This window comes from Lissotriton helveticus, chromosome 12 (genome assembly GCF_964261635.1).
Source record: "Lissotriton helveticus chromosome 12, aLisHel1.1, whole genome shotgun sequence".
Lineage (NCBI taxonomy): Eukaryota > Metazoa > Chordata > Amphibia > Caudata > Salamandridae > Lissotriton > Lissotriton helveticus.
This window is the reverse complement of record NC_136073.1, coordinates 763,882,224-763,895,522: the sequence shown is the minus strand read 5'-3', so window position 1 is coordinate 763,895,522 and position 13,299 is coordinate 763,882,224. Positions and strand designations below refer to the sequence as shown.

The following is a 13,299-nucleotide window of genomic DNA, read 5'->3' as shown; positions in this document are numbered from 1 at the left end:
TTTGTCTGGCAGGGGAAGAAGCCTAGATTGCGTAGGGCCCTCTCGCTGCTGGCCCCGGAGGCGGGTGGACTGGGTATCCCAGACTTCCGCAAATACTTCCAGGCAGCACAGCTGCGTTTCCTGGTGGAATGGAGTAGGTGGGAGTCTGATAAGCATTGGCTCTTCCAGGATCAGGCGGTGGCTGGGAGACCGCTGCAGGAAATCCCCTTCCTGCGTCGCCCACATCGGCCCAGAAATCTCTATGCCTTTTGTTACAAGGGTGCCACTGCGGGTGTGGGATGCTACGAGCGTTCTACGTGACCTCACCACGTTCCCGTCACCGCTTACTCCGCTGGTGGACAATCCGGACTTTACCCCGGGGATGGAAAGAGGAGCGTTTGCGAGGTGGCAACAGGCGGGGTGCAGAGCCTTGTGTCATCTTTATGGCCCAGACGGGGTGGTTCCTTTTCCCCAACTTCGCCAGGAGTTCTCACTTCCAGAAACGGAGCGACTTCATTACATGCAGGCCCGCCACTGGGCCCTCCACCCGCAAGTACGAGAGACGGCCGATCGGCCTTTTTTCCCTTATGAGCACTGGCTCATGACACGGACTTCGGACTCCAAACTGATTACTGACTTGTACAAGCTGCTGCAGCCCCCGGCAACACACTTTTATCACCCTGGGAGAGAGCGTTGGGAGAGGGAGCTAGGGAGGACGCTGAGCCCTAAGGAATGGGAACACATAGCCTATAGAGCGCGGCACTCAGCCTACCACATGGGACTCACTGATACCTTGACTAAAATCTCTACCTATTGGTATTACACACCGGAACGAGTGCATGAGTTTGACCGTAGTAAAGCGGATGCGTGTTGGCGGGGGTGTGGACATAAGGGTACTTACGCATGTACTGTGGGATTGCCCACTCCTAGAACTTTACTGGAAGGAAGTGTTGGATGAAATTGATTCTGCTTTTGAAATTGAATTGCCACGTTTCCCTGCCTATACCCTGCTGGGACTTCCGAATGATCTGATGTATCCCCTTCGTTCCCGCAGAGGAAGACAAATAGCTATAGCTCTGGGCTCCGCGGTTCAGAACATTCTGATTCATTGGCACACTGCTACAGTCCCGTCTATCACTGGCTGGCTCCACAGGTTGTGGCATGTGTTGGGTATGGAGAAGCTGTCCCTCACGGTGGCGGGTGATGTGGACCAGTTTAGGGAGCTCTGGCAGCCATTTCACTCCCTATTGCTTACTGAATTTAGGGAACTTACCTGTCCCAAATATCTCCGCCTTTTGAGGCTTCCAGCCCAGGTGGAGTCTGCCCCTTAATCTTCCTGTGAGTTTCTCCTTCGTATTGTAGCGCTGATGTATGTTGAGCTCGGGGACTGTGCACTGGACGGGGGTGGGATTGGGAGGGGGGGATGGGAGTTCGGGTGTTGGGGGGGCATGTTGGGTGGGGGGGTTTCATGGGTAATGTCATAACATGTTGAGGCGGATAGAGCCCTCTATCATAGCGCAGGCGGAGTTAACGGATGGCTATTCATTAACGGTACTTTTGGACACTTGCTTTTCCGCCCTGCTACATTCTCTTGAAATGTTTGTTTGTCCTTACATGTTGTCATGAATAAAATACTTTAAACTTAAATAAGTACTTCTCAGTGCAGTGCTAAAATATGCCTATTTGTGTCACAGCTTCTTGGTTACAAAAAAGACTCCTTTTTGAATTTTGAAAACACTTTATCGAATCTTTATTAAATAACACAGAAGCCCATCCTTGGTTGTGTGTGTGGCCGTTCACCAGTGGCATTAGAAGTAACAGTAGATATTGTTGCACCCTGGACAATATGCTGCATAGTGAAATAATTATAAGGTCCAAAAGACAAGACCTATTGGCTATGCCATTACTTGGTAATTGTCTTTTTACCACACAGCAATATGTTTGAACGTTGCATGTAGGCAGTGCAGAGTGCTTGGACAGTGGGCCCTAGTTTTCAAAATCAATCACTTTACAATCTTTTCAAATTGTGACTTTATATACTGTTCAGTTCAATGTTGCTGTAGCTCTAGTTCTGTCTGTAAAACAGCAAGTGCAAAGGAAAAGCTATTGACAAGGAGGGTGTGGGGCTGGCGGAAACAAAATGTGATCTAAGCCAGTGACATTTGCCTGTTTGTTGGTTGTAAAAGAAATGGGAACGGACCCTAAGTAGCAAGCACTCGTATGGAGTGCTCAAACACAAAGGGCTGCTGGCGGGGCATGTGGGGGGGAGGGGGGGGGGAGTGGGGGGGTGGGGGGGAGTGTGGGGACGGGGGGGTGGGGGGGGTGTAACAGAAATATACGAATGGGAAAAGGAGCGAGTGAAAACACAAGAACTAGTATGAGCACATGAGCACAATGTGTACTAACAGGTTTTGGTTCTCCATAGGAGTGTTACTCCTTCACTCATGCCAATTAACCAGAGAGCTTGTAGAAAGAGATGCTGGAGGCAAACGTTGTTCACTGTTGTCAATCTTATATTGGTAGCCCTTAGTCTCCCTTTCTTCAGATTGCCCTCCTTTTAAAGCAGTTTCATGTTGGCTTCTGGCCCCTTGTTTGGACCAAGAGTAGCGTTTGTAAAACTTCTGGTGTGTACGAAGGGTAAGACCTAGTTTAAAACAAGAGGCAGCACTGCCTCCATGCTTCAGTAGTTGTAAGAGACTGACATTGCTGTGTTCCTCTGGCCTAAGGGCCAGATATTTCTAGGCCACATAAAGACGTCTAATAAAGATCTGCAGGTACAAAAGTCACTGGGGCAAGTACGTTTGTACAATTGTGACTGCAGCATATCTATACCATAAAAACCAGTGCTGAATGTCAATTGGTTTTCCTTTCTTCCCTCATTGGCACATCTTCTATTACGCACAAAGTGTCTGTCTTTTGAACATTCTGAAGCTTAATCCACTGGAAAGTTAATAGTGTGTTCTATTCCAGCTGGAAGTTTCACAACTTGAAGGAAGCCTGCAGCAGCCAAAGGCTCAGTCTGCGATGTCACCGTACCTTGTCCCAGACACTCAGGCTCTTTGCCAGCACCTACCTATCATCAGGCAGCTGGTCAATAGTGGGAGCTTTATTATAATCATACCTAGAACAGGTGAGTGGGAATATTTTTCATCTAGTCTATTTAATAGCATTCTTTTTGTTTGCAGTAGTAATTTCATACAGGTTAATGGCTAAAAATTGCTCTTTGTTATAGTGGTGTGTACCTTTAACTTTCGTAAGGATACCTTTAAGCCATCTAGAATATTTGAGTGGGTTAACATCGTGGACAGCTTGTGCATATGTCTCTAGTGTAACCACACACCAAGGTATTTGGTGGCATTGTAGAGCTTTACATCATCACCACACATCTTTTGGTTGGTTCAAAATACTCTTATATATTAAGCTTTGCTTTTGCTACATGAGGGGAGGTTTAATTTAAATGCAGTCTGCTATATCACTATTGATAATTTTTACTTCCTGTTGCTATTAATTTTCATTGCAATTTGATGGGACCTGATCTCCATCTGTACTAATCTCCATTCTGCCCTCTGATGTGTAGTCTGCTTACAAGTGGAGCAATCTAGTCTCTTCCAGCAATTTCACTAGCAGAGTAAATGTTTCTTTCCCCTAAAAGTGATCGATGGATTGGACTTTCTGAAGAAGGAGAATGGAGGAGCTCGTGATGCAATCCGCTATCTTGAGGTGGAATTCAAAAAGGGAAACCGGTGAGTAAAGACTTATTTTTCAAGCCTACAGTAAGTATACACATTGGGCTAATTTTAAAGCTTCTCTCTGGCAACGGTGCTCTCTGAATTAAAGAATGCTGCTTCTGCCAAATTCCTTGTAGACTTCTTTTCCATTTCCCCCATTTTGACCCGGAGCACACAGTGGCTAACAGCTGGCAGCGGTGATTATGCCTGTTGCCTGTTTCTTCAAGTGCAATTCAGGGTTAGTGTGGAAGGTAAGCCTAGGAGGTACCATAGCACTGTGCAGACCCTTAGGGGTTGAATAGGTCTATGAAGTTGTGAAAGGGAAACATCGAACACAGCAAGTCTAGCAGCTTAATCTGGGGCAGAAGGGAAGTTTTGTCAAATTTTTGTCTTGCAGAAGGCATACATTTGATGCCTGGATGGTGGATTAGTCACTCTTTCCAGACACTGGCGTCTTCTAAAACTCACTCAATTCCTTCTGGCATTAGGACCATCACCGTGACAGTAGTAATTCAGAAAGGATGCCTTGTATGATCATAGTGGATATAGTGGATAACTCGGCTCTCTGCCAGATTCTGCATGATATCTTCGTATATCACATTGGAGTAAAAAAGCATCAATCCAGGATACCTAAAGTTAAGGAGGAATATTTCTAACCACATGTCCTGGTGCAGGCTACTGACTTTTGATAAAATACTGTGAGCAAGGTATCCATAAGTCTTTTACGAGGAGTAGGAGTCCACGCCTTTTTACCAGAACCCCATCATGGTGGTGTGGTTTTAAAGAAGGTGGTGCTGGAAATGAAAAAAGGAGTTGGTATCAATAGGGCTCATGCTTTTTTAAACTCCTGTCTCTCAACTTCCCTCTTCTTTCCTCCATTTGCAACATTATGTCCACCAGTTTGCCTTATTTGAAGCCAATTAAGTGAACAGGTGTACAAGAAATAAAGAATTGTTTGGAACCATTGTAGGCATGAGCTTGGCCATAGCATTTCTGCTTGAATGCTCATTATGGTCTTCAACTGTTTGGTCCAGTTTTGAAGTTGCTCGCTTGTTAAAATGTTAAATATGTATCCACTTTTTTTTTACTCAGATATCTTCGTTGCCAGAAAGATACTGGAAAAAGCTTTGAGAGGCACAAGCTGAAGAGACAAGATGTGGATGCTTGGTAAGATTGTAGTCTCAAAATGAAATGTTCTTCTGGAAGTATAAGCTCAGTTTTTTTAATTCTATTGAGTGCATTTAAATCTACCTCCCGAGTCAATCTGATAGGTCAACATGGTTGAAGGTCATCAAAGTCCAACTCCTTGAACTAGCTGGTAAAGCCAAAAATTAAAAAAAAAATCCTTGTATGGATTGCCCAGCCTCACTGAAGTATTTCTTACATAATAGTTTTAGTTGCATGTGTTGCTGTAGATACTAATACTCTTCATGCTCCTGCCCTCTAGTGTTGAGATCAGATGGTTGCAAGTTGTTTTTCTTCAAAGAAGTATTTCGAGTGAGGATGTATATAGTGACTCCGCCCTTGGTTGGCAATGCTTACAGGCACCGAGTCTTTGTTAGATTCTTTTTTTCTGCCGTCTAGTTCAGACATGCTTTGAGGTCTATGCGTTTTCAGCACCTACGAACAGGCCCTAACAGTTTTCCACCGCATATAGAGGAATACTAATTTACAGTCTATGCAGCGCATGTGTATCTACAGCAACACATGCTACGACAGGACTAGCTAAGTTAGACCAGCTGTTAGAAGCTTTCACCAAGCACCCCAGGAGCTATCTATATCCTTAGCATGTATTGCCAGATGGATAGACCAGTGCATAAAGGGTTGCTTTCTCAAGGCCAAAGGAGCCCTCCCTGTTGCACCTAGGGAAGATTGTACACAGAAGGCGGCCACGACTATATCATTCCTATGGTAACATTCACCTGTCTGACATATGTAAAGCAGCCACTTGTCAACCACGCACATGTTCACGAAACATTACTGTGTGGATATCCTTTCCAGACAACAGGCCAATTGGTCTTAAGGACCTCATTTTAGACATCTGTATCATTCACATGCTAGCCACTGCTTTTCGAGGAATACTGATTTACAGTCTATGCAGAGAATGTGTTTCTCCAGCAGCACATGCTACAAATGAAAAATGTTACTTACCCTCTAAGCATCTGTTCGTAGTGGGAAGTGCAGTATATTTACATGTCCCCACACTTTTCCAGAAGAGCTTGGCTCTAATAGAGCTATTATCTTTCCTAATCAAGCTCCTTTTGCTATATATATGTGCACCATACTCTGTACTTTCTACTCCATCCCACTATCACCCGTGTGCAAAAAACTGTTTTACATAGTATTTGCCTATGTTCATTGTCAAGCAAAGGCAGAAGTCACTATTTACCTTTGACCCGAAAAACTTCTTTCAAGAAAAACCACTTGCAAACGTTCAAGCGCAACAATAGGTAACAGGAGTGTGCAGAGCATCTGAATCTAGAGCAGTGCAAGCTACAAACAGTTACTTACAGGGTAAGTAACATTTTGCTAAGGACATGGCGAACTACATTATGGTATGCAAGGTTTTCTTCCCTTTGTGTTTTTAGCAACATGCCTTCTATTCTCATTCTGCTCTTTAGTTTCGATCTCACTAAACTTAGCTCCATGCTATGTTGTGTCCTGCAGGTACCCGCATAAAAGTTTTCAGGGTTGGTTTCCTATACTTTGAGTGGGAACAGACCTTCTAGTCAATTGCTTTGCCTTAGCACTCGTAAATTGAAGGTCTTTTTCTTCATTATTTGGTTCGTGAGTGTTCTCAGTTAAGATGGGCGATATAGTCGCGTGCAAAATAATTCATTGCGTGCTTGTGACAGGTGGCATTGACATAGTACTTCCTCCTTAGACTTAAAAACATAAGTTAGAGATATTGTCTAGTTCAATCTGATCATAGGCTGAATATCCAACCTCTTCCTCACTGTAAGAGTGAAACCCTTACGCTGATATTGCAGTTTGAGGGCTATGTTAAGCTTTAAGGAAGGAGTTATACGATGTGTTGCAAGGTTTACAAGAACTCCTTTATCTTGTGTTTCAAAATATTAATATTTATGTGCTCCTGGCAGGCACCTTTATAAAATCTTGGACAGCTGCAAACAACTGACAGTGGCACAAGGGAGTGCAGAGGAGGAGACCACTGGGATGGTGACCATCATAACTGCTTTCCAGTTGGATGATGCCAGCACATTTTCTGCACCCATGCAGGTTAGTATTGTCTTTTATGTGCATGGCACTGTAAAGTACTAAAAGGGAACATTGAATATTGAGTCCTTAGAGTCCTTTTGCAAGTGATTGGTGTGCAAAGCCAAGCACTCATGGTTATAGTGAAGTATATGGTCTCAGTAGTGCTCAGTCCAGCGAGGCAGCTGTGGAATGCACTGTTTTTTAAAAATATAGTTACTAGAACATGCTAATTTGGACAGTTTTAATCCAACTTGGTGTTTACTGTTTAATTGTAGTTCAGTGTATTTTGAATTATTAGTTGAACAAGAGAGATTACAAGATTTGTCATTGAGTATGTTAGTGCATATTAATCAACAAAAGACCGAGTATTCAAAATAAACCTTCATTAATTTTACCATTTGATTCGTAGATTTGATGAACTGAACAAAATTCAAATCAATAAAGCATACATTTTTAGAATTAAGTATGTTAATGTAAATGGGGGGAAAAGGAGAAAAAAAGAGATATGAATAATAAAGTAGTTGTGAGATATTAGTTACACTAAGTTCAAATATATCCACATAATGTAGTGGGTGTCCAGCATCACATACGTCTATTATATACACACAAAGTATACAGGACTCTTTATCATAGGGAGTGTTATATTTTTCGCAGAAAGATGAACGAGAACTGGATGTCGATAGATTGTCAGGGAACGAATATCTTGTGACATGAGTGATCCCTCCTACTAAGTATAGTAATAGCATTGTCTCTCTAGGGGCAGTTTCGAGATTTGGATTAAATGAGTAGTTAAAGATCCATCAGAATTTTCAAGTTATTCATAGATAACCCAGAACAATCCTTATGAATTCCCAAGCATTCCATTTGGGATTAAACAAGAAGTCCTAATTGTCTAATATTTCAACAGCGTCCTGGCTCTGATCAGTGATGTGTAGGGAGCTGAATGTCTATGGTGGAGGCTTTGATATTTTGGACCGTCTGCCACAACCATTCAGCTTGTATTTAAACTTGTCTATTAGTGCTTCAGATCCAGATATGTTAACACACTCTCCATATTATTGTCTGTAAGAAACTGGATTATTTATAATAATAATAATCCACATTTGTAAAGCGCACAATCACCCGTAAGGGTCTCTAGGCGCTGGGGGCCGTCGGGAAGATTAAGCAAGCTATTGCCCAGAGTCACATGGTGCTGGGCTAACCTGCCGCCGGAGCCGGGGATCGAACCGTGATCCCCAGATTCCAGCGTCAGTCGCCCTGGCCGCGGCGCCACACCTCTTCCTCAGGATGGGTGACTACCCACTTCAAGCAATAATCACAACTCTTGTCGGGTTGCCGCCTCAAAGTCAGTAAATTAACCTGCGCTGAACCCGCTGGTAACTATGGCAAAGAGCAGACAGGCTTAACTTAGAGCTATGTGTAAAGTATTTATGCAATAACAAAACAGTAATAAAGTCAAAATTCAAAACAATAAAAATCCCAAACTGAATTTGACAGATTAGAGTAACATTTAATTAACAAAATGAGGAAAATCCAATTAGTGGAATTAGCAATATGATTTTTTAAAAGCTTTAAGTAGAACTAGCTCCAAGAAGTTCTTACGCGTCAATTAATTCTGTGGTCGCAGAAGACTAGCACCTGTGCACACCTTCAAGCTTAGCTCACGTCTGATACACCAACCAGGTTCTTCCTGGTCACACATTTTGCCTTCTAACTTATTCTTTCAAGTTCCAATCCACCATAGTAATACATTTCTAAAACTCCACAGGACCTCATGTGATGCATGTCGAGACTCATAGGGTGTCAGGCAGAGGCCAACCGCAGGGTCCTCTCCAGGTTCACTTGCAACTGGTTAGTTGGGTTTCTCCAGGAAAAGGTCTTTGGCAGCTTGCCTCTCTGTAGCCACACTGGAGGTCAGGTACCTGACCCTTAAGGCCCACTCCTTTGTCCTGGGTACAAGAGTGAGCAGGTCCAGTCCTTCAGGACTATTCTCAGGCTGCATATAGCAGGTGTAATACTCTTCTGATCTTCCGCAGGTCCAGAAGTATTCTGAAGAGGGTGTGCCAGATTTATGGCACACCACACACGTGCGGTGATGGGGACACCTAGCCACTCCCTAACCAATGGGGAAATGTTTCCAGGCCCTGACCTACCCACTTTTACAGCAGTTCCTGTTTATCTTACTGTGAACAGGCCTAAAATGCCATGTTTGGAGGCATTTTCAAGATGGCAAAAATCCTCAGCCATTCTGCACTTGAGCTCCGGGGGCAGGATGTGTGTTTAAAATTAATAATCCTAGTGTCCTCCCACATTTAACACTAACATTCAGTTTTAGGCAAGCACTGCCCCCACAACAAACCCAGAGGCAGACATCTGGTAGGGCAAAAGCAGGGTCCTTCAGAAAACAGACTGGGGATCCACAGGAATGGTCTTGGCATTGTGTCCTCTTACTTTCAAGTGTTACCTGTGGCTGAACGTTCCTGTTAAGTAGGATCTGACACTGTATTTTGAAAAGGAAGCCTATAGCAGCACCTGAATATTCTGTGGGGTTCAGAGGGATCATCGCTGCCCATTCATGGGAGCCTATTGTGGGCTCCTGGGAGACATGCCACACTTTTCACACCTATTTAAGGCCGAGTACAAACTGAGAACTGGCAGAGGCTTATGTTAATTAGCCTTTTGACAGTTCAGGCAGGTGAAGGGTAACATTTAAAAAAATTGTCCTCAATATTTATTAAATTGACTTCACCATTGACACCATTTACTCTAAAAAATAGTGGGCTAATTATTGTTCTAGCTGGTCCTATTCCTATGATACAGTGCTAGCCGTTTAATCAGTACTCTGATTTTAACATTCAACAGTTAGGCCTGCCATAGTGAAAATAGCTGTTCGTGGTATCTGTAACTGTAGATACACATGCTATGCATACTCCTGCCCTCTTGTGCTGGGCTTGCACATGTACAACATGTTTTTGTTTGAAGACAGTCTTTCAAGTCACAATATATAGTGACTCCTCCCTTATGTAGTAATGCACGTGAACATTGGCTCCACAGTTAGAATGTTTTCTCCAGTATTAGGGTGTCTTTCATAGATTCACATGCTTGACTATTCCCCGTCGTCGAAGTGGGAGCCCCACGGTAAATAAAATGGCAATAAAATCCCAATAAAATATGTATATAAAGACATATCACATAAATTCCAAAAACAGAAATACTTATAAGTACTAGGTTAGCATTAACACATAGGAATACATAGGAGAAAAAGAAACACTTTTATAACAAATCAATGTCATTATGTTAGTCCAAACTGCAGCCAATCAGGCGCAAGCACCCCTCTAGAACCTTCTACTCAGAGGCTCAGGCCCTCAGATTTTTGCAGCACAGGAGTGACAAAAGAGTCTAGGAGGAGAAGCGAGCCTCTGAGGGGCGGTGGGTGGGTCGCATGTAAATGTATTAAGGACACCAATACTGAAGAACCACCTGTTTACAGGTAAGTAACAATTGTTCTTCTCCAGTATTAGGGTGTCTTTCATAGATTCACATGCTTGAATAGAATAGTGAGCAGTAGTAGCCGGCCGCAGGGCCAAAACAAACAGCATTGCATAGGCATGAAAATGCACGAAATGTCATAATGTTACCGGCAAGTAAAAACAATAATTGTATAAACCATATAGGCGGAGGGAAGAACAGAGGCTCACCTTATTTAAAAAGATTGCGAAGCACTGCTTGGCCCACTGCCGTATCAGCTTCGTTGATCGTCTCAAGGCAGTAATGTCTCCTGAAAGTGTGCCTGCTGGACCACGTAGCTACTCGACATATTTGGTGAATCGGCACACCAGCAAACAGGGCAGCAAAGGATGACATCGCCCTGGTGGAATGAGCTCTCACTGAAGATTGAAAGGGCTTGCCAGCTTTCTGATGGCAGAAAGAAATTACTGAAGAAACGTGCTATGTTGGCTTGGTAACAGAACGCCCTTTGCGCATGCGTCCGTAAGCAATGAACAGTTGAGCAGACCTACGAAAGGGCTCTGTCCTGTCGATGTAAAACTTAAGGCATCTTTTTCCATCCAGTGAATGCAAACGTTGCTCCGCTGGAGATTGAGGATTGGCGAAGAAAGTTTTTAAGAACACTGATTCATTGAGGTGAGTCAGTTGGCACGTTAGGCATGAAAACCGGATTGGTGCGAAGCACAACACAGTCCGACTTGAATTGAAGGAAAGGAGGTTTAATGGTAAAGGCGTTAATATCACTCACGCGACGTGAAGAGGTCAAAGCAAGAAGAAGAGCCACCTTTCAGGTTAACATTTTTAAATCCGCTTACTGGAGAACCACCTGTTTACAGGTAAGTAACCATTGTTCTTCTTCTGCCATCTGGTTTGGACGTGCTTCATCAAGGCTCTGAATTAACACCGAGTGGCAGACCTTGTTGGGGCTTCCAGAGTTTTATCAGTTTCTGATAGTTAAAGAACAATCTGTAAACATGTTTCTTCATCAACTACGCCATTTTTTACAGTTTCTCCATTGAGGAAGATCTCTGGCAGGGCTTCGATCTGGTCGGGCCTTCACTGCTGCTCACCTTTGAGAATGGTTGCAGTATAAAGGAAAAGGCACTTTGCACATACTGTCCACAGTGCCGCTCCAAGTACTCGTGGACAGACCAGCACGCAATCTGCACCCTGTGTCTTTTCCCAGAACACAACAAGGCTTCCCTCTCCGTGCGCCTTGTGTTAATGTCCAAAAAAAACATCCGGAATCATCAGGGCCCGCGCCTTGCACAATGTGAGATGGAGCAACGACTGGGCGAGGAGATGCCTGATATCTTTGGGAATATGTCTCATAGGAGAAAGCCGAAGAAGAAATTGACACTGGGTGAGTAACTGTGTTCAGCCAAGGAATAGAGTCCATGTTATAGTCTGGAGACCCAAATCTGCAGTGGACTTCGACACAGTGATAAGGAGGCCATAGAGGAGTACTGCACACAGCAATTCACTACCCCCCAACCCCTCCCCCCCCTCACCCCTCCCCAGGGGCCGAGTGTACAGCCCGCATTCTAAGTTAACAAGATTGCCATTACTTTCAAGCAAACCCTCAACATCGATAACATCTTCGATGCATAGAGACGCTTCAGAACAGAAATACTCCTCTGCACCGAAAACCGCTCCAGTCTAAGCTTGAGGTGGAAATCTGCATTAGAGTCTAAACTGGCGCCAACAGGGAAACTCATTGGACTCTAAGCTAACTTCAAAGTCCAGACAGCCTATGAAACTCAGGTCCCTTTCTACAGCATATTCAGAAGTACAGCAGTCGTATCTTGAATGTCTGCAGGAGGAGCTGGACTCTCGGCAAAAACTTCTGGGTATTCATCATCATACAGGAAAAATTATCTTGAAGCCTCCACTTCAGATCTAGCGAATATGTGACGAAATCCCGCAATCAAAAAAAAAAAAATATATATATATGTCACAATGGATTCCTTATTTTAAAGAACAGGAGAGACACAGCGGGGAATACCAGAAGAACATTTAATATCACGGGAGCAATGGCATGACGCGTTTCGGTCTGTGCCTTCATCAGATGCCTACTCCAACACAGCAAATCCCGACAGGCACCCGCAAAAATTATCCCAATCGTTCTTCCCTTGGTGGATGCTCAGGTGGGTGGAGTAAAGGCACGAACAGCACTGCAGTCGCGTGGGCAGACTGCAAGTACCAGCATGCACCTCTCACGGCTTGCGGGTAAGTTCCTTCCTTCCAAACCCTGTGTCCTTAGGTGGGCCCTGAACAGAATGTGAGCGTGAGTTGCGGTTCTTGGCAGGCAGATGCTGGTGAGATAAATAACCCTCCTGGGTCCCCAATGCTCCAACCGCATTTAATCCAAACTCAGTTTCAGCCTGAGAAAGAAGATACAGTGATCCCAATCCCTCCGTGAAGTCACGAACTGCCAATTGTGCAGCGGCACCTTGCTGAGACTGGATGCGGTGGGTTAGAGCCTGTCCAATAACTTGGAATGTTAAAGAGTTGCAAAGCTGTCCTTGTGGCTCTTACCCTAAATGAAGCGGGTCTCTCCAATGCGCCCAGGACTAGCGCAGTAATATGTCACAATGGATTCCTTGTTTTAAAGAACCGGAGAGACACAGCGAGGAATACCAGAAGAAAATTTAATATGGGAGCAATGGCATGACGCGTTTCGGTCTGTGCCTTCATCAGATGCCTACTCCAACACAGCAAATCCCGACAGGCACCCACAAAAATAATCCCAATCGTTCTTCCATTGGTGGATGCTCAGGTGGGTGGAGTAAAGTCACGAACAGCACTGCAGTCGCGTGGGCAGACTGCAAGTACCAGCATGCACCTCTCACAGCTTGCGGGTAAG

At 44.2% G+C, this 13,299-nt stretch overlaps 1 protein-coding gene across 1 annotated transcript in view; it reads left to right on the top strand.

Annotated features, from left to right (window-relative positions):
* The window catches only part of SMG5 (SMG5 nonsense mediated mRNA decay factor), a 397,003-nt gene that overhangs the window by 306,336 nt on the left and 77,368 nt on the right, over window positions 1-13,299 (top strand). Inside the window, exons 18-21 of the mRNA XM_078669528.1 lie at window positions 2,950-3,109; window positions 3,632-3,722; window positions 4,800-4,874; window positions 6,809-6,947. Of these exons, the coding sequence (XP_078525654.1) occupies window positions 2,950-3,109; window positions 3,632-3,722; window positions 4,800-4,874; window positions 6,809-6,947 (465 nt within the window). The remainder of the gene's footprint in view (window positions 1-2,949; window positions 3,110-3,631; window positions 3,723-4,799; window positions 4,875-6,808; window positions 6,948-13,299) is intronic.